Source organism: Oncorhynchus keta, chromosome 24 (genome assembly GCF_023373465.1).
Source record: "Oncorhynchus keta strain PuntledgeMale-10-30-2019 chromosome 24, Oket_V2, whole genome shotgun sequence".
Taxonomy (NCBI): Eukaryota; Metazoa; Chordata; class Actinopteri; order Salmoniformes; family Salmonidae; genus Oncorhynchus; species Oncorhynchus keta.
Genome location: NC_068444.1, coordinates 26,004,084 through 26,025,511, shown reverse-complemented (window position 1 = coordinate 26,025,511; position 21,428 = coordinate 26,004,084). Strand labels below are relative to the sequence as shown.

The window sequence follows — 21,428 nt, the reverse complement described above, 5'->3', positions numbered from 1 at the left end:
TTTTAACTCTAGAGTTGACATGAGGGACCATTTTAACTCTAACTGTGCTGAGTTGACATGAGGGACCATTTTAACTCTATTGAGTTGACATGAGGGACCATTTTAACTCTATTGAGTTGACATGAGGGACCATTTTAACTCTATTGAGTTGACATGAGGGACCATTTTAACTCTATTGAGTTGACATGAGGGACCATTTTAACTCTACATGAGTTGACATGAGGGACCATTTTAACTCTATTGAGTTGAGTTGACATGAGGGACCTCTATTGAGTTGAGATGAGGGACCATTTTAACTCTATTGAGTTGACATGAGGGACCATTTTAACTGTGCTGAGTTGACATGAGGGACCATTTTAACTCTACTGAGTTGACATGAGGGACCATTTTAACTCTACTGAGTTGACATGAGGGACCATTTTAACTGTGCTGAGTTGACATGTTAACTCTATTGAGTTGACATGAGGGACCATTTTAACTGTGCTGAGTTGACATGTTAACTCTATTGAGTTGACATGAGGGACCATTTTAACTGTGCTGAGTTGACATGTTAACTCTATTGAGTTGACATGAGGGACCATTTTAACTCTATTGAGTTGACATGAGGGACCATTTTAACTCTATTGAGTTGACATGAGGGACCATTTTAACTCTATTGAGTTGACATGAGGGACCATTTTAACTGTGCTGAGTTGACATGTTAACTCTATTGAGTTGACATGAGGGACCATTTTAACTGTGCTGAGTTGACATGTTAACTCTATTGAGTTGACATGAGGGACCATTTTAACTGTGCTGAGTTGACATGTTAACTCTATTGAGTTGACATGAGGGACCATTTTAACTCTATTGAGTTGACATGAGGGAAGAATAAAGAAACAAAATAAAATGTGGAATGTAAAAAAAAAAAACTAGGAAATAAATGTGGGCCAGATGCTATGTATGTACAATATGGTTAGGCAGCTTAGTGAATTAATTGCTTAGAAATAAAAATAAATTATTATAAAATAGATTTCTGTACATTTTACATATATATATAGCAATATCTCGCATGTCTTTTTTTGCCATTCATTGAATTACAGAGAGAGAAAAAAAACAAGGTGTCTTCCCAAATTCACATCCATCAATCCCAACCAAAGTTATGTCCTGTCATCTGGTAGAACTTCATGTTGAAAGGTCTGTAGAAGTCCCGTAGCCTCTGCACCACCTCTGGGTGGATGTTGGGGTGGGTCCGCCCTTTGGTTTTGCCCAGGCAGTGGGGCTTGCTGCTGCCCTCAGCCTTCTTGAGGCAGGGGAAGCCCTTGGTCTGGTTGAAGTAGAAGTGTTTGTCAGTGATGATCCTCTTGAGTCCCAGGAAGTCCTGCACCCGGCCCAGCTCTCCGGCCGGGTCGCTGATCAGACGCTCTCCGCTCACAAACAGGATCTGACCCATGGGAAAGTACTGCAGCCAGTTGTCCAGGTGCTTGGCATAGATGCCGATCTGGATGGCGCTCCAGGATGTGTCGATGAGCCCCGTAGTCCTATTTTTGAAGGTCAGGCTCTCAAAGGTGGGAATATCGGGGTTCTTAGACAGTGTCTGTGTGTAGTCAGAGATGGCCCTGGTGACGGGGTCCCGCACCACCACAATAAGCTTGGTGTCCCGGGACATGGCGGAGATCCGGGCCGGGGCCTCTCTGGTCACAAAGTAGCTGGGGGTCTTCTCCATGGTGATCTGGCCCTCCAGGGTCTTGGGCATCAGCTCCCTGAAGAGAAGAAAAGAGGACCGTGTTAGAAGAAAATCTATCACTCATGACTCTTAGAACTAGGAACTATTACATTTTTAAAGCAGCCAGAAATACACTTTGCTTGAGAGAGGGTGGGGGCTAGGAGAGAGAGAGAAAGAGAGAGAGAGGGGGGGTAGGAGAGAGAAAGGAAAAGAGAGAGTGGGAGGGAGGGAGAGAGGGGGAGGAGAGAGAGAGAGAGAGAGAGAGAGAGAGAGAGAGAGAGAGAGAGAGAGAGAAAGAGAGAGGGGAGGGAGAGAGTGGTTAGGAGGAGAATCTTGCATAATGTAATCTATCTTGCATAATGTAATCAACCAGATGGAGAGCATTGTGTTCTACAATCAATGAGTCAGTGAGTCAGTTAGTGTAGGCCGCTTGGCCTTATTACAGGGCTCCCAACCTATTACTATAGGCAGCCTTCCAACATAAACACCACTCACTAAAAACATACACACAGGCTAGAGGCCCTCACATCGCTTGTAGTCATACAGCTATGTTCCTCAGTAAATATCCACCTACAAGAAAATTCTGTGAAGCGTATAATTTACAATCAAATTCTATGGAGAACCATTTTTTCTATTAAACCTGGGCTATTTCATCATCTGATCAACAGCACAGAGAAGTGCACTGTCTCATCCCTCCTGTCTGTCTCTTCTGGCTCTGCCAACCACCCTAATGGTCCAGTGAGGCTGGGCTTAAATCTTAATCCACCCTGCCTCTTTACACCATTAACCGCTTAGGCAGCAAAGCACAGCCTAATTTGCCTTTCACTGATTTAGCTAGAGCTCTCTGTGGCGTGCCCATGGCGGAGTGCTTCAACAATAAGCCCTCGAGCTGTCTGAAAGGAGACTCAACATGTTTCACTTTACCCAATGTTTCTAACAGGACCAGGGCCAGCCAGTACGGCTGTGGTAGAGGGAGTGAGACGTATCAGTTACATACTGAACCTATGATCAAGAGGCATTTGAATGAAAAGTGAACATGTTCTCCGCTGCCAAGACGGTTTCAGGTTTCAGAAATGGCGGACAATCATAGAGAGTGGATTATGGCGAGGCAATAAGAGGGGCTTTGACGGACACCGGGACACGGATCCCCTTTCCCTCCCTGGCGGAGAGCCCCTGGAGCCTCTGGCAGGAAACCCTGTACGTCTCTGATGTCTTCATGTGATTCTGGTTCTGATACTCGCTAGCTGGAGGTGAGGGGTACTATTATAAACCGAAGATTACAGGAACTTGCACTCGTCTGTGCTTAGGCACACTCCTTAACACACACATGCACACACAGTCTTGATACATACAACCCTGCAGGACACATATGTAGAAATACACACTAGAATACTGATACTATCTTGCTTGAACCCCAGTGCAAACAAGGCAGACAGTTAGTGAGAAAGCAAGGAGGAGGAAGATAGTAAGAGAGAGAGAGAAAGAAAGACAGATAGAGGAAGGAGAGAGAGAGAGAGAGAGAGAGAGAGAGAGAGAGAGATAACCCAGGCAGACAGGCTATCAGGGTGCACACGGAGATAAGGGTTCCCGTTAGCCTATTGTCCCCTATGTAGCAGGCTGTGTTGTTGTGCAGGGCCAGAGTTACACAACCATTGTTAAAAAAAACCTGTCCCTGCACTGTGTAATCCCACCGTGAGTGTTTACACACCATGTCTGCTGTAAGAGGCACTGGGGCTGCCATATAGACCTAGGCTTACCATTCTTTGTCCTACAGTTCCTTCAGTTCTATGTCCTCCTCAGTTCTGCTCTAGAATCTAGTTCATGTAAAACTACTACACCTCATGGTTAATTCATTGACATGTACTACTGGCTGGCTCTCCTTTAATGCACTAGTGGTCACGTTTTATAGTGGAAATTGTGAGTAAAAAATTGCTTTCTGAGAGAGTGAGAGAGAGAGAGAGAGAGAGAGAGAGAGAGAGAGAGAGAGAGAGAGAGAGAGAGAGAGAGAGAGAGGGGAAATGAAGGAGAGAAAGCCCAGGGTGATGTGAGGTAACTAATGAAATGGTTCATGGACATTTCTTGACAGATATGTATGTGTAGTAGCAACAGAGTCTTTCAAGAGCCAGCCAGTGATCTAATTAGGATCATATCAGCTTGATTGCTGACACAGAAGAGGAGAAGGGAGCAGGGGAAAGAGAACCAAGGCTTCTTCCAAAAGCTCATTAACTGCCTATTGAAATCAAAACAGGGAGATGCACCGAATCTCTCTGCAAGAGCATGACAGATCTCTCCTTAAGCAAAACCATTATTAGATAGAGAAGAAAGGAGTGTAAGCCAAACAGACTGATTATACACACACACACACACACAAGCACACACACATACACACGGAGGCACGCATGCAGGAAGAAAGCAGTGCAAGCAAACACATGCACACACACACATGCACAAACATTTGCACACAAACACACGCATGCTCACATACATACTACTGTTTCTTCAAGAGCGTTGATCCCACTTAAAGTGTTTACACAGGCTTCTCGAATGTCTTCAAGGAATATAAACCAAACATGTCAGCCTTAAAATACAAAGCATTAGTCACTAATTCTCTCTAGAAATAATGGTGATACTGCAGGCAACCTTTTTGTATTATGTAGTGCTAACATGCTGCATAAAGTCCCTAGAAGCAAACCAACACAGAACCAGCACACAGCTCTCCTTCTAATCCGATTTCTAAGTGACAATGGGGCCTGGCGATAGGGAGGGATAGGGAGGGAGATCGAGGTAGAATGTGCATGCTGATAGATTATGGTGATCCTAGCTCAGGGAATCCCTCTTGTGAATCAAGTGTAGGGGGTTGGGATGGAGGGAGGGAGAGGGTGAAAGGAGGGTAGAGCTGGACAGAGAGAGAGGGAGCGGGAAGACGAGACCCTCTAAACAGACCTGCCAAATCCACCACAAGAGAAGAAGAGAAGGCCTTCAATAAAAACCTCCCCCTCTGACTTTACCCACTTCTCTCTGAGAAGGGGGAGTAGAATAAAAGAGAAGAGGAGGAGGGGGCTCAGTTCAGTGGGAAGAGTAGGTCTTGGGAGGAACAATGCCTATTATGCTCTGTTTTGATTTATGAGGTAGTGCTTTTAAAGGTTCTGTCAGCAAACAGGCAATTCTGTGACAACGAGACCCTCTTTTTCCCTGCTTTCCTTTCAAATCGAGAGCATTGTCCTTTGGCGGCGGGGTGAACGAGGCAGTGGCCGGGCCATCGGGGCGGGGGTAAGGACTGGGGTAAGGGTGGAGGGGTGAGGTGGGGGGCTAGGTGCCTATTGAGGACTGATTGGAAGCACTTCTCGATCACTCTCAGCTTTGAGTGAGAGGAGCTTTTGGAGAGCTCTAGAGTGGAACGTGTGCCTAGAGATTGTCCCCTGGAACACTCAGCTGCCCCCCCTAAAGACTCCAGAAGTTCCACAAGCTCTAGGGGCCTTCCACTGCCTCCACTCCTCTCTGCTCAATGACACATGGGACAAATGTCTTCACTCTAAGAAACCAACATCCATCTACGTTGTTGGTTCCTTACAATACATAACGACTTAAAGATGCACTCCAGGATCTTAAGCACAACAAATTCGTAACATACAGTACGAATTTGATTCGTAACATACCATACAAATAAAAATAAACACATCATACGAAATTAACGACGTAGTACACAATTTGATGACATAGTACTCAATTTGATGACGTAGTACTCAAAAAACAGGGACACTTTTGGCTCGTGAGCACCACTTTCAAAACTACTGGCTGAAATTATGCAAACGTTTGAGAGTGCATTACGATATTCCAAAAATATTAGATATCTTAAAATTGCATGACAGACATTTACCATTAGGGTGAACTGCCCTTGCTCTTCACATCGGAACACACAATAAAATTCCAGGTTTGTATGGGTTTTCCTTTCCAGAACTGAGGATGTTCAAAAAGCAGGACTTTACAAAGCGGTTCAGCTGCTGGTTCTACTCTTTTCTCTTTCTCTTTCCTTCTCTCTCCCCCTCTCTTTTTCTCCCCTTTCTCTATCTCTCCCCTCTCTCTATCTCTCCCCTCTCTCTATCTCTCCCCTTTCTCTCTCTCTCTGTCCTCCGTCGAAGGGTTTTCTTTCCAAGTTGAAAGGGACGCCAAACAGCGATAAGACACAAAGCAGAAGCCCTCTTTGCATGCCAACTTCAAACGAGGGACTGGAGTGGCCCTGTGGCCTGCGTTTAACGGCCCACATCCCATCATAGATACAGTAAACACACTCGCTCGCACGCACGCGCGCACACACACACACACACACACACACACACACACACACACACACACACACACACACACACACACACACACACACACACACACACACACACACACACACACACACACACACACACACACACACACACACACGCACGCACGCACGCACACACACACGCACGCACACACACACAAACACACACACACATCGAGATAAATGCAGACAAGACAGGGGTTATTTCTGTCTCTCTATCTTCTGTCACGTTTGATTGGACGATAAGAGGCTGCCTCTGTTTCCATTGAACGAGTGCATCTGTAACAGCCGCAACAAAATTACCACCGTTCTGTTTAATTGACAGAGGAGAGAAAAGTTGCCTTGTTATGGTGTTCCCTATATGATACAGGTGGCATTGGTTGTATGTCACTGCGTGTAAAGTCTTTGTTACTCAAGGTGTCTATCCCTTGTAGGATCATTTGTGTGAAGGCAAATCAAGTGAGATAGTTCTCGTCCACTAGGGACAGGAGAGACTGATGCACACCTTAAGTTGTTGATTAAACCTGCTCCCCATAGAGATAACACCAACACAAGACACACACAAACAGCTTAGGCTCTAAGTAGCTGTAGAGCTGTTTAAATTAACCCGAAGACCCGAAGTCAAAACAAATCAAAGCTAATCGCCCAATCATTTCCAGACTTTGAGTACTAAAGCTAGGTGATAGCTAAGACAGTCTACTCTCCATGTGATTCACCTCAAGATGACTCATCAACGCTGAGTCACCTATCCAGGCTGTATCACATCCGGCCGTGATTGGGAGTCCCATAGGGTGGTACACAATTGGCCCAGTATCGTCCGGGTTTGGTCTGGGTAGGCCGTCAATGTAAATAAGAATTTGTTCTTAACTGACTTGCCTAGTTAAAGAAAATAACATTTTGAAAATATATATAATCAAATAATTATAATTATTCTCAGAATTCTACTGTTGCAGCTTATCAGGTGAAAAAATTCTGCCCATTTAGAGCACTGAGTCGTCCCACTTGGTAATACTTCTTTGTAATGCTTTCTGAACTTATTAATTACTTCCTGGATAGCCACTACAAACACTTACCTCCTCTCCCAATACTCTATAGGCTATTGATCAGTAGCAGTCCCCAAACCGCTCAGAGACCAGCCTGGAGATCTGAGAGAAGCTAAGTGACACTTCACAGGAGGATACAGGGAGAGATGGAGGAAATGAAGGAAAGAAGCACTTGAAAGACTCTCTTTCTTTTCTTCCAACCTCTCACCCAAGGTCTTCAGATGAACGGGAGTAGAGGAGAGATGTGGCTACAAAGTCGTCGGCTAAAAAACAAAGACTCTTCTGCGGTGTAAGATAGACATCTTGAGGCCCACTTGTTCCTTGACTGGCCACAAAGTTTGGAGGTTTAACCCCTGTTCTCGAAAACTGGCTGACTAGCAATTAAGTCTGCGCTTAAAGTGGTCTATTGAGTACTCTATTGGAGCCCCTCCCTCTGTTCTGAATGTGTATGAGATACTCATTCTGCATAGTTAGACTGGTTGTTTTCAAAAACACCATTTATCAATGCTAGGATGATGAAGGATCCATTCAACAATGGAAAGTATATTTTGTTCAAAGTCTAATTTGGCTTTGATCAGGCCCTACACCCAAACAAGGGCACTGCGTTCATCCACCTCTGGCCTGCTCGCCTCCCTACCACTGAGGAAGTACAGTTCCCGCTCAGCCCAGTCAAAACTGTTCGCTGCTCTGGCCCCCCAATGGTGGAACAAACTCCCCCACGACGCCAGGACAGCGGAGTCAATCACCACCTTCCGGAGACACCTGAAACCCCACCTCTTTAAGGAATACCTAGGATAGGATAAAGTAATCCTTCTCACCCCCCTTAAAAGATTTAGATGCACTATTGTAAAGTGGCTGTTCCACTGGATGTCATAAGGTGAATGCACCAATTTGTAAGTCGCTCTGGATAAGAGCGTCTGCTAAATGACTTAAATGTAAATGTAAATGTAAACAAATTCAACAGCTTGTGAATCTCTGACTGGTGAATAAGCACATTATGAAGCCTCTATAGGGGGCTGAAAGTAATGTACTACACTCTGTTTGTAATTGTCCGGCAGGAGAAGCTAGTCTGTCTATGAAATGGGATTGAAATATAAACACACACACCCATACTGTGGATGCCACAGACTGAGCAGACAGGCAGGCATGCACAACACTCCTGGCCCACTACATACATATTCCCAAAGCAGTGTTGAGACACACACACAGAAGCCAGACATTATGAAATATACCCCACTGAGCCCAGAGTATTTAACCGCAGAGCAAGGCTTTGGCTATAAATTCAAAATAATAAAGTGACGGTTTATGGCAGAGGCACTAGATCCATACTGAGAGAGTGAGAGGAGTGGAGAGTAGGGGAGAGGGGTGGAGAGTAGGGGAGAGGGGTGGAGAGTAGGGGAGAGGGGTGGAGAGTAGGGGAGAGGGGTGGAGAGTAGGGGAGAGGGGTGGAGAGTAGGGGAGAGGGGTGGAGAGTAGGTGAGAGGGGTGGAGAGTAGGGGAGAGGGGTGGAGAGTAGGGGAGAGGGGTGGAGAGTAGGGGAGAGGGGTGGAGAGTAGGGGAGAGGGGTGGAGAGTAGGGGAGAGGAGTGGAGAGTAGGGGAGAGGGGTGGATGGTAGGTTCTGGTATGTGGCCACTTAAGAGTTTCCTGACAGCTCATTTCCTGTATGAAAATATCCAGGGATCTCCTCTTAACCTAAGGGCCAGGAGTTAATGTGCATGTGTGCATTCTCTTGATTGTGTGTGTGTGCATGTGACTGTTAGTAAATAACTCATGCTGACTGTGGGATGAATCCTATTTGATACTAAAGGACCATTAAGCCTTGAGAAGAAGCCCCTCTTCAGATTGTCAGGGTGCTTTCCATCCAGGCCTGGAGTTACACATTAACAGACCTCACTGAATAAATGGAGCCACTGGATCCCTGTAAGATGTCGGGTTGGATACACACATGCACACACACAAACACACAGACACACACACTGATGGAGCATGGAAGCCCCTGGAAGAGGCCGTCTGAGCTGTCTACTGCAGAGGGGAGATGAATAATGTAGATAGGCGAATCGTCCCAGACACACTGACCTGGGTGGCTGAGCCCAGCCTCTCTTAACCCTCTATCGTCTTTCAGGAGTCAGACTCTCAGAGCATCCCATTTAAATAATATTATTTTGGCTTCAACGTTAACAAACAGTTAACCTAAATGGCCCCATACATCACTGTACTCACTGGGAGAAATATGCCATCTTATAAAAAAATGTTTTACTGCTAGTGTCTGTGTGAGTTTGGCCCAGGCCATGCGGTTTGGTTTGGTCCAACTCCATGGTTTTAGTTTAGGCTAAGGACCAGCCTGGTTCTTGGAGGGAACATCGGACACCAGCAGAGAAGAGTAAATAAACAGAAACTAAACGACCCATACAGAGTTAGGTATTGTATGTCAGGCAAAGTGTCAAAACGACACGCCAACACTGTACTACTGTAACCGCCAGCTTCAGATACTTGGATGCATTCCAAATGGCACCATATTCCCTTTATAATGCACCTCTTTTGATCATGGACTGCTCAGAAGCAGTGCACTATAAAGGGAATAGTGTGCTATTTGGAATCTCTGTTTTTGAACTGAAAACACTTAAATGAGGTTAGAGTGCTCCAGAAACCTCTCTCACAACCACAGTGGTTCCTTTGTGATGGGTTACCATCCCTGCAGCATGACACACACAAATCACTCAATTCTATAACTCACGATTTGCTACACGGTCTGTTTTGGGTTTATTTGTTGCTATTCAGTACCTCTGAAAAGACAAATAACAGTGGGAATGTGACATCTTTCTGCTTGGAGGGCCCGCATCGAGGTACATGCCTGTGGCCATGCAAGCTGAGCGGAATTACTGAGTGTTAATAACAAGACCATGGTGCAAGGAGAGGCAGCTCTCCATGTGGTATAAATAAAACAGTTAAGATGGTGGGGGAACAGGGTGGTGGGGGGTGGGGGGGTGAGGGGTAGAAAGTGCTGCCTTCACTTCCTCCTCTCATGCTTTACACATTCTGCCCACCGAGGTTATGTACCAAATAGCATTCTATTCCCTATGTAGAGCACTTCTTTTGACCAGGGGCCATAGGGCTCTAGTCAAATACGTAGTGCACTACATTGGGAATATTATAGACCCTGGTCATAAGTAGTGAACTACATAGGGAATAGGATGCCATAGGGAATAGGATGCCACTTGGGATGCAACCCTAGTCCCTACCCTGAACTGCTGCCATTTTCAGTAGTACTTTCCACTGAAGAGGGAGGAATGAAGACTAGCTATGCCAAAAGGGTCATTGTATTTCACAATTCCTTTTAGAATGACAACGCGACACCTCAACACTCGGATTGACGAGATACAACACAAGGTATACACTTCGGGAGTGGGCCATGACAACAAGTACATCTACTCTGGGCACACAGGGTTCCACTGCAGGTACACACACAAAAACACTAGCTGTAATCCAGTGCTGGGTCTGTATTATATATATTTTTAATTTAACCTTTATTTAAGTAGGCAAGTCAGTTAAGAACACATTTTTATTTACAATGACGGGTTACCCCGGAAGACGCTGGGCCACTTGTGCACCGCCCTAATGTACTCCCAATCACGGCCAGATGTGATACAGCCTGGATTCGAACCAGGGACTGTAGTGATGTCTCTTGCACTGAGATGCAGTGCCTTATACCGCTGCAGCCACTCAGGAGCCCGACCCCGAGTTTGCTTAGTGCTGGTAATCCTCTGTGATCAGTGTGTTATGTTGTGTTTGCTGTGGGTGTTTGTTAAAGGTGTTAGCAGACCGCTGGTGACCCCTGAGGCAGCCACAAACTCCAGCATCGCCATCACCAGTCACCTTGTAGACTCAGGCCTCATCAGTATCATGGGGTCGTTCAGATACAGCTCATTCAGATGTGTGTTTGCGTGCGTGCCGCACCAGAAGCAGTATTTGAAGGTATTTGACATGCTCCAAAGAACATTTTACTCTCTGATCTAGATACAGATAAGACTCTCTGATCTAGTACAGATATGACTCTCTGATCTAGATATAGATATGACTCTCTGATCTAGATATAGATATGACTCTCTGATCTAGATACAGATATTACTCTCTGATCTAGATACATATATGACTCTCTGATCTAGATACAGATATGACTCTCTGATCTAGATACAGATATTACTGTATTACTGTATTACTGTATTACTGTATCTATTTTCCGCATTGACTGACCTTCATGTCTTAAAGGAATGATGGATTGTCGTTTCTCTTTGCTTAAAACTGATTGGCTTAAACACATTACGACGGAAAGAAATTCCACATATTAACAAGGCACACCTGTTAATTGAAATGCATTCCAGGTGACTACCTCATGAAGCTGGATGAGAAAATGCCAAGAGTGTGCAAAGCTGTCATCAAGGCAAAGGGTGGCTACTTTGAAGACTCTCAGATATAAAATATATTTTTATTTAACACTTTTTTGGTTACAACATTATTCCATTTGTGTTATTTCATAGTTTTAATGGCTTCACTATCATTGTACAATGTATAAAATTGTATAAATAAAGAAAAACCCTTGAATGAAAAGGTGTGTCCAAACTTTTGACTGTTACTATATATATATATATATAGTAACAGTCAAAAGTATATTATATATATATATATATATATATATACAAAGCTGCTTTGCATCTTGTTTGAATTGCCTGTCATCCGTAACTGCCTGAGGACTTTTTGAAGGCAGGTGAGCTACAAAGAGGGGATTTCCTCCTGTCAGTCAGTGTACAAGGATCTATATTCGTGTTTGTGTGTGTGTTTGTGTGTGTGTGTGCATGTGTGTGTGCATGTGTGTGTGCGTGTGTTTGTGTGTGTGTGTGTGCATGTGTGCGTGCATGTGTGTGTGCGTGTGTGCGTACCATTACATGTCTCTCCTCCCTTATTCCCAGACAGTACAGCTGTGGTGTAGGTTAATGGTTTACAAAATCCTTAAGACAAGCCGTCTTTCTGGCTAACGTATAATTAGCAAAATTGTGTAACGATAGTTCCAGTAGTGAAATTAAACTGTTCATTTGTGAGGAGAAGAATGACAGCAGTGTTGTTGTGCTCCTGCATCCTCAGGCAATTCTAAAGCTCTGTCTTGGATGATAGCCTAGATATTGTCTGCTTTGATATCTCAGTGCATCTCGAAGACAAGATAATTGCTGAAAGTACAGTGAGCGAGCCGGGACCCACGTTGTTAACCCTTTCTACTGCTGCTAGTTCAAGTTACCACCCAGCATTGATGTCCAAGGTGGAGTGCAATTTCAAGGTTTCATTATTTCATTTGGATGTCGGAGAAACGTTGGGAGCAAGATGACAAATGTATTCACTTTTGGCCCTCTGCTGTCTCTAGCGAGGGCCTCATGGTTTGCAAAGAAACTCTATCCACTCGCTCTCCATGCCAGAAAGACAAGTCTTTGAGAGAAAAAAGAGAAAGAAGCAGATTTTAAAAAGACATTTGAGAAATGGGCCCTGCCAGGGAAATATGTCAGCCTTAGCCAGAACACTTCTTTGTTATTCTCCTCTTTGCTACTGTAGATATGAAAATCCAAATGTGTTGATTCTGTTGTTGCTAGCTATATTCATTAAAACATTTAAATAAATACATATACAGTACCAGTCAAAAGTTTGGAGACACCTACTCATTCAAAGGCTTTTCTTTATTTTTTCATTTTCTACACTGTAGAATAAAATTGAAGACATCAAAACGGGTTGAGGTCGGGTGATTGTGGAGGCCAGGTCATCAGTACTCCATCACTCTCAGTGGTCAAATAGCCATTACACAGCTTGGAGGTGTGTTTTGGGTCATTATCCTGTTGAAAAACAATGATAGTCCCACTAAGGGCACACCAGATGGGATAGCGTATCGCTGCCTAATGCTGTGGTAGCCATACTGGTTAAGTGCGCCTTGAATTCTAAATAAATGACTGACAGTGTCACCAGCAAAGCAACTCCACACCATCACAACTCCTCCTCCATGCTTCACGGTGGGAACCATACATGTGGAGATCATCTGTTCACTTACTCCACATCTCCCAAAGACACAGTGGTTGGAACCAAAAATCTCAAATTTGGACTCATCAGACCAAAGGACTGAGTTCCATCAGCCTAATGTCCATTTCTCGTATTTCTTGGCCCAAGCACGTCTCTTCTTCTTATGGTGTCCTGTAGTAGTGGTTTCTTTGCAGCAATTCGATCACGAAGGCCTGATTCACACAGTCTCCTCTGAACAGTTGATGTTGAGATGCATCCGTTACTTGAACTCTGTGAAGCATTTATTTGGCCTGCAATCTGAGGTGAGGTGAACTCTAATGAACTTATCTTCTGTAGCAGAGGTAACTGTAGGTCTTCCTTTCCTGTGGCGGTGCTCATGAGAGCCAGTTGTATCATAGCGCTTGACTGCACTTGAAGAAACATTCAAAGTTCTTGAAATTTCTCAGATTGACTGACCTTCATGTCTTAAACTAATGATGGATTGTCATTTCCCTTTGCTTATTTGAGCTGTTCTTGCCATAATACGGACTTGGTCTTTTACCAAATAGGGCTATCTTATGTATACCAACCCTACCTTGTCGCAACACAACTCATTGGCTCAAACGCATTAAGAAAGTTATAAATTCCACAAATCTACTTTTAACAAGGCACACCTGTTAATTGAAATGCATTCCAGGTGACTACCTCGTGAAGCTGGTTGAGAAAATGCCAAGAGTGTGCAAAGCTGTCATCAAGGCAAAGGGTGGCTACTTTGAAGAATCTCAGATATAAAATATATTTTTATTTTACACTTTTTTGGTTACAACATTGTGTTATTTAGTAAAAATTTTAAAAAGTTAAAATAAAGAAAAACCCTGGAATAAGTATGTGTGTCCAAACTTTTAACTGGTTTTGTATATATATAAATTGCGGACCCCCTGCAATATCTAAGCGGACCCCCGGTTTTATACCCCTGCCATATCTTATTTGTGTATTTCTTTAACACATAATCTGCAACGACTTCTACCGAACTCGATGGCCCTCCTTGTTCGGGCAACGCTCGGCGGTCGACGTCGACGGTCTTCTAGCCATAGCCGATCAATTTTTCATTTTCCAATTGTCTTGTCTTGTTTTCCCACACACCTGGTTCTCATTTCCCTCATTATGTGTTGTGTATTGAACCCTCTGTTTCCCTCATGTCTTTGTGTGCTATTGTTTATTCTGTTTCATGTATTGCGCACGTCAGTCTGTTGCGCTGGGTTATGTTAACCCGTATTGTTATTTCGTGTTCACTTTGCCGTGTGTTTTTGGTTCGCCTAAATAAAAGGCTACACCACATCTGCTCTCCTGCACCTGACTCCTTTACAACTATTTACACATACCTGACATAATCAAATTGTTTTGGTGGAGATTTGCGGATAAACGGTGCACACCTTGCTCCAGCGTGAAATGATTTCTCTGAACTTTTTACGTTAAATGTTCAGTTTGGACAACTGCTTTTGTATAGCTTTATAATTCCACAAGCGAAGAGTACAAGCTCCAAACACCCAGTACTTTCGATCAGTAGGAAAGACAAGATAGAGACAAAATAGACAGAGTGGAAAAGAATGAGAGAGAGCCAGAGGGAGTTTGTCCCCTGGGTTTGGCTTGCTGGGTTGCCTTGGAGCTGAGCTGTTCTCACTGTTCTCCTCTGAGGCCCATTGACATACAGAGAGAGTGAGAGTGAGAGAGAGTGAGAGAGAGGGAGACCACTCAGGGCTCCTAATGAGCTGTGCTCTTTTATGGCCAAGGGTTAATAGAACACCTCAGGGGGCCTCCTAGTCTCCACTACCCAACTCTTACTTTCCATCTCACAGCCCCAGCCCTGGGTCGAGCACCAGACGCAGCCCCATCCACTGCCACACCTACCCACACCTTAATGGGGACCTCCAAGATTTAATACCTGGGACGAGTCCGGGTCTAATGTCATCGCTTTCTCCTTCTCCTCACCCTCCTCCACTTTACGCCCACCCCTTTCTCACCTACCACTCTCTCATCTCTCAATATCTGGGGGAGCGATGCCAACAGAACACTAACTGACCATGGTGTTGGAAGGAAAATTGAGTAAGAAGGAGGCTAATGATTAACAACGCATAGGAACGCTTGTGTGTGTGTTTTTCTCTAATTCCAAGCCCCTGGGCTCTTTTAATGTGCCAAACAGTGTTTATTTAGCAGCAATGAATGAGCGTTAACTCAGGAGGGAGGTCTGGTATTGCTCTGACATGTGTTCCCACATCCAAATTATCACCTCGTTAAATAGGACCCAATTCACTAGTGGCACAGAAGGAGGGTCAGTACACAAGGGCCTATAGGAGAGAGAAAGAGAGAGGGGGAAAACATCACTATCTCAGAAGACCATAGCTTCTTTTCTTCTTCTTTCTGGATTATTTCTTCTTCTCCCAACTCTTTTCATCATTGCCTTCCTTGTCTTGCTTTGACTCCAGCTCTGGGGGGAATACATAAATTATTTCTCAAAAGGGAGAACAAAAATGGCATCAACAGACAGACACACAAGTGTCTCCTCTCCTCCGCCAGAGTGAATGAATGAGCGTATACAATAGTCAGAGTTTTTCGAACTTAATTTTGTCTGTGTGTGTGTGTGTGTGTGTGTGTGTGTGTGTGTGTGTGTGTGTGTGTGTGTGTGTGTGTGTGTGTGTGTGTGTGTGTGTGTGTGTGTGTGTGTGTGTGTGTGTGTGTGTGTGTGACACTGAGTTCCTGTATCCATAGTTCTAGCAGTAGGTTCCTGCTGCGGCGGCCATCTTCCCCCCACTTTTGTGGGTAGTGCTGAATGGGCCACTCACATGGGCCACTAGGCCACCACAGTGCAGCGCTAGCTAGCTGCCACTCCCCTTTCCACAGGTCACCCCTTTCACAATTAGCTGGTGGTAATTTGGGGATGAATGCTCAAAGCTGCCTTTCTCCAGCATCCAGCCCCCACCTCCACCTCATCCACCCCCAGTCTCTCCCTATTCTCCCCTCCATTCGGTAGGGCCATGCCAGCTTAGGCAGCGGGGAGCGAGGGCCTCTTCTCCCCTTCCGTGCTGACCACTCGTGGTCACTGAGGCCTGCAGGGAGACCCGCCCAGGATCGGGCGAACAGAGCACGACATGTGACACTATTCTTATTTGCCAATAGGCGGAGCGCACAGCTGAAGAATGGAGAAAGGAGGTTCATAAAAGAGGTTGTTTTGGGGTGGTGGGGGGGAAGAACGGGGGGGTGGGCAGCCAGGGCTGAGGGTTGAAGCCTGACCATAAAGAAAATAATCCGCTCTCATTTGGGACCGCTGGGGAAGCTTACCCAACACAGAGGAATGGTTTCGAGCGACTTGTTTTTATGTTTGCGGCTCCCGCTCTTTGAGGAGGGGATGTCAACCTGCTGTCAGCGGTACGGTTGGCTGGTCGGCCATGTTGGCCCCTGAAGAGGGGAGATGTGGAGGTAGGGAAGGCCAGGGCAAGGATACAGGAAGCCATCACAGCGCCAAAGTATCAGATCGCCACAGAGTCAACATTCCTCTCTAGCTATAACTACGACATAATAGCATCCATCTCCAGTTGGGAGGTTTCAGAGAAGATTTCAGATATTGTCTGTCAATGACTTTATCAGACAAAACTCTTATAGTGAATATATTTCCTATCTCACAGTTGGACAGTTGAAAAGTCGGGTTCCTTAATTCAGCATGTTGGTTTATACATCGACATAACAAATAATGTTTTCCTGTGTTGACAGGGGATGCTCTCAGCAAGTTAGTCTCTAAATCAACATAATTAACTGTATTTCCCTGTGTGGACCTGTAGCCCTGTAGGGTCCGGTAGCCCTGTAGGGTCCAGTACCCCTGTAGGGTCCAGAAGCGTTTTCCTGCTCTGCAGATGGTCAGCACACAGACCCTGTCAGTCAGCACACAGCCACACTAAACCCCAGTCAAAGGCCCTTAACCCATCTAACCCTTCCACACGCTTTACCTCCAATCAGGCCTGACTAATCAATAGACACCACTCCCTAAGGACCCAGGGACAAGGCTCTGTGTCATGTGTGTGTGTATGGTGTCCATCTCTGTGTGTATTGAGCATTCTTTTGACTTGAGAAGAAGAGTATACTGCTGAATATAAAAGCCCTACTGTAAGTCATTACAGGAGAAGACTTTGTGAAACTGGTTGACTCCTTCATTCTCCATTTAGTCTCTATTTTTTGGACAGCACACATTCAATTGACATTTTGTTGTGGATGATGTTAGTTTGAACTTTGCCAGTGTGGCACTACAACCAGGTGGCCTTTCTGAAATTCTCCCTGCCAGTGAGAGGAAGGAGGGAGAGGTCAGTGGAGAGCAGATGTGTAGGGTCACGTCACCTATATGGAAACAGGGGTGCTCCTGGGGTGAGGAGTTAAAAGGAAGAGGCATCCAACCAGAACTGTCGTTGACACGGACAGAAGCCCCTGTCTGGTCTCTGGAAGCAGGGAGCTGGGGGGGGACCGGCAGGCCCATAGATAACAACTTTACACTGACTGACTTCCTTTCGCAACCATCTCCAGTTTGATAGCGCAACAGGATTTTTTTACCCCCTCTGAAACTCCCCTTTTGAACAATGCTCCACTTGTCCCTTTGTTGTGGTGGAGCTTCTAAGCAGGCCCTAGCTAGCTAACCGACACTAGCTGCCATTAAGTGCGTTTTTTTCTTTGGTTCTTTATCACAGGGTGGAGGGATACAAAGGTTCACCGGCCCACAAAGACACCCCACTCAGGGATGGCGCCATTTCAGTCCAACTACTCCTTTAACAGAAGACTGAAGCATAACCTTTGATCAACCACTGCAAACAAAACAGCAGCCAGATTAACTTGGCATGGCTGAGAAAGCCCATCCACATTGGTGATCTTTTGCGGTCTCAAGGATCAACTATTTCTGCTTATATATCACATTAAACATCCCTAATTCCCTAATGTGCAATAATAAAAGTGACATTTTACAAGCACACTACATAGCCAAAAGTATGTGGACACCTCATTGAACAGCTAATTCCAAAACCATGGGCATTAATATGGAGTTGGTACCCCCTTTGCTGCAATAACAGCCTCCACTCTTCTGGAAAGGCTTTCCACTAGTTGGAACATTGGTGCAGGGACTTGCTTCCATTCAGCCACAAGAGCCTTAGTGAGGTCGTGCACTGATGTTAGACGATTAGGCCTGGCTCGCAGTCGGCATTCCAATTCATCCCAAAGGTGTTCAATGATGTTGAGGTCAAGGCTCTGTTCAAGCCAGTCAAATTCTTCCACACTGATCTCGACAAACCATTTCTGTATGGACATCGTTTTGTGCACGGCGGCATTGTAATACTGAAACAGGAAAGGTCCTTCCCCAAACTGTTGCCACAAAGATGGAAGCACATAATCATGTAGAATGTCATGCTGTGTCATTAAGATTTCCCTTCACTGGAACTAAGGGGCCTAGCCCAAACCATGAAAAACAGCCCCAGACCATTATTCCTCCACCAAACTTTACAGTTGGCACTATGCATTGGGGCAGGTAGCATTCTCCTGGCGTCCGCCAAACCCAGATTTGTCCATCGGACTGCCAGATGGTGAAGCTTGATTCACCACTCCAGAGAACATGTTTCCACTGCTCCAGAGTCCAATGGCGGCGAGCTTTACACCACTCCATCTGACGCTTGGCATTGCGTATGACGATCTTAGGCTTGTGTGTGGCTGCTTTCATGAAGCTCCCGACTGACTGTTCTTGCGCTGACATTGCTTCCAGAGGCAGTTTGGAACTCTGTAGTAAGTGTTGCAACCAAGGACAGATGATTTTCACACCCCACACGCTTCAGCACTCTGTTCCCATTTTGTGAGTTTGTATACCCCACCCCTTTGTGACTGAGCCGTTGTTGCTCCTAGTCACTTCCACATCACAATAACAGCACCGACAGTTGACCGGGGCAGCTCGAGCCGGGCAGAAATTTGACGAACTGACTTGATGGAAAGGTGGCATCCTATGATGGTGCCACATTAAAGGTCACTGAGCTCGTCATTGCAGGCCATTCTACAACCAGTGTTTGTCTATGGAGATTGCATGGGCGTGTGCTCAAATGTATACACCTGTCAGCAATGGGTGTGGCTGAAATAGCCGAATCCACTAATTTGAAGGGGCGTTCACATACTTTTGACCATGTAGTGTATCATAAGCACAATCATTAACCAAATATAGTACATGTCAACAAAGGAGTGTTGAACTTTCCCCAAGCACAGATCGATCATTCCTCAGTTATTCACACAAGAGTGACAGACTCCAAATAGAGAGTGTGAAAGTTAGGAGCCTTGCGACCAGAAGTGTTCAGAACTATTCCTTAAACCATAAAAAGACTCTTAGGGAGGAGCAGTGAACGAGCACAGTACATTACTGCATGGATCTGACAGGCAGCTGAGACGAAAGCCCATCACCCAAAAGCAAACCACAGAACCATAAATGACATATCAGAGCCCCATCATGACCAATACATCTATATGGAATATGAACACAGAAAGAGAGGTAACACCACCGCAAACTGTCAGAATGACGGAGATTTAAAATCAACTCGACAAAAAGGCTGGAGGTAAATAACTAAATATGTAAAATCGTTGACATGACGGCGGCAACAGGGAGTTCAGTGGGCAACAGGGAGTTCAGTGGGCAACAGGGAGTTCAGTGGGCAACAGGGAGTTCAGTGGGCAACAGGGAGTTCAGTGGGCAACAGGGAGTTCAGTGGGCAACAGGGAGTTCAGTGGGCAACAGGGAGTTCAGTGGGCAACAGGGAGTTCAGTGGGCAACAGGGAGTTCAGTGGGCAACAGGGAGTTCAGTGGGCAACAGGGAGTTCAGTGGGCAACAGGGAGTTCAGTGCAGTAAAATGGCAAGAAATAGACTGAAAAAGTGTGGAGAATTCATTGAGTAGCTAATGAAAACAGTCCAACTGAAAGGACCGGCCAACTCATCGGCATTCCGATCACACTGTAGCAGGTGCTAACAGTACCTTTGGAACTAATAAGGCAGAACCATAGAATTAGGAATGAAGGATATCTATGGGTAGAACAACGATGAGTGATCCATGTTCTATTCCAGAAAGTATAACACCGATACTTTCAACTGACAGGGAATACAGTATCTTCGTTCTCAATTGAACTGGTTGGTCCACACAGCACAGACTGCCCTGACCTGCTCTCTCTCTCTCTCTCTCTCTCTCTCACACACACACACTCCTTAGGGGCTGTTCATGCATGACCTCACAGTGGAAATGTGTACCTCCTGATACAAAGCGCCCCCCTTGCACAAGCCTTGTGTTTTGTCTTTGACACCAAATAAAAACTGTCAAAGTACATCAGAGAATCACAATAATCCTGTTATCACTGCTCTATTCTCTTTTACTTCTGCAGCGGCCTCTCCTTCCCTCTCTCTTTCCTTTTCTATTCTCTCCCGGGCTGCATTTAGTTGGTGAATTCCAAGGCTAAGTTTGTGTGACCATTGGCCTGCAGAGACAACGATGGTGCAAACTCTCCAGAGAAGAAGAGTGGATGGCACAGTAGTACTGTGTCAATAAACATTGTGGCGTCAGAAGATCGCTTTACACTATTGCAAAAGACTTTGTAAATGGCCCACACATAACGCAACAATAAACTACCATTTAACGGAAAACTCCACCCAAAAACTAATTTTTGGTATGTGTTTCATTAGTCCATTGTTGATATATGTCAGCAAATCAAGTTTTCAAGATCTATAACTTTCAAAATACATCCGGTGTGATCTCTCTCTCGTATGGAAAGTGCAGTATGTGACACTAATGGGGAAGTTGGGAGCAGTAATCATGAAGTATGATTTCATTGATTTAGTTGATCTTCTCCTTGAAGACAAACAAGAAAGCTTATCAAAACGCTCCATGAGCAGCATGCAGGGAGAACTACATTCAGAACTACAGTCAGCCGGTTCGCTCTGACACACTCTCCTTTACTTCAGTAGGGGTTGGGTCAGTTTTATTGACCCTGCTTATCTTACTGTTAAAGCATCCACACGTGTGTGAGTTTCACATCATAAAGTTATATAAGAGAAGGACAGACAGAGGAAAAGCATCAAAACAACTCTTCACTTTGTTTGCGTGGCGTTTGTGTCTGTTTGACACACAACATGTGTGACTGCATGAGAGGGGAAGTCAGTACAGCTTACTAAAACATGAGATGCTTTCTGACAAACTGGGTTAGATGGAAAAACTCAGCTGAACAGTGTGTGTGTGTGTGTGTGTGTGTGTGTGTGTGTGTGTGTGTGTGTGTGTGTGTGTGTG

General features: G+C 45.1%; 1 protein-coding gene across 9 annotated transcripts in view; it reads right to left on the bottom strand.

The window, feature by feature from the left end:
• The window catches only part of hs3st3b1b (heparan sulfate (glucosamine) 3-O-sulfotransferase 3B1b), a 28,868-nt gene that overhangs the window by 3,508 nt on the left and 3,932 nt on the right, over positions 1-21,428 (bottom strand). For 5 of the 9 annotated variants that reach the window (XM_052478010.1, XM_052478011.1, XM_052478012.1 and 2 more), the window contains exon 2: positions 265-1,742. In XM_052478010.1, coding sequence (XP_052333970.1) covers positions 1,124-1,742 — 619 coding nt within the window. In that variant the 3' untranslated portion in view covers positions 265-1,123. Of the gene's footprint in view, positions 1-49; positions 203-264; positions 1,743-21,428 lie in introns of those variants that run through there. The other 4 variants (XM_052478014.1, XM_052478013.1, XM_052478017.1 and 1 more) reach the window with 4 other exon arrangements.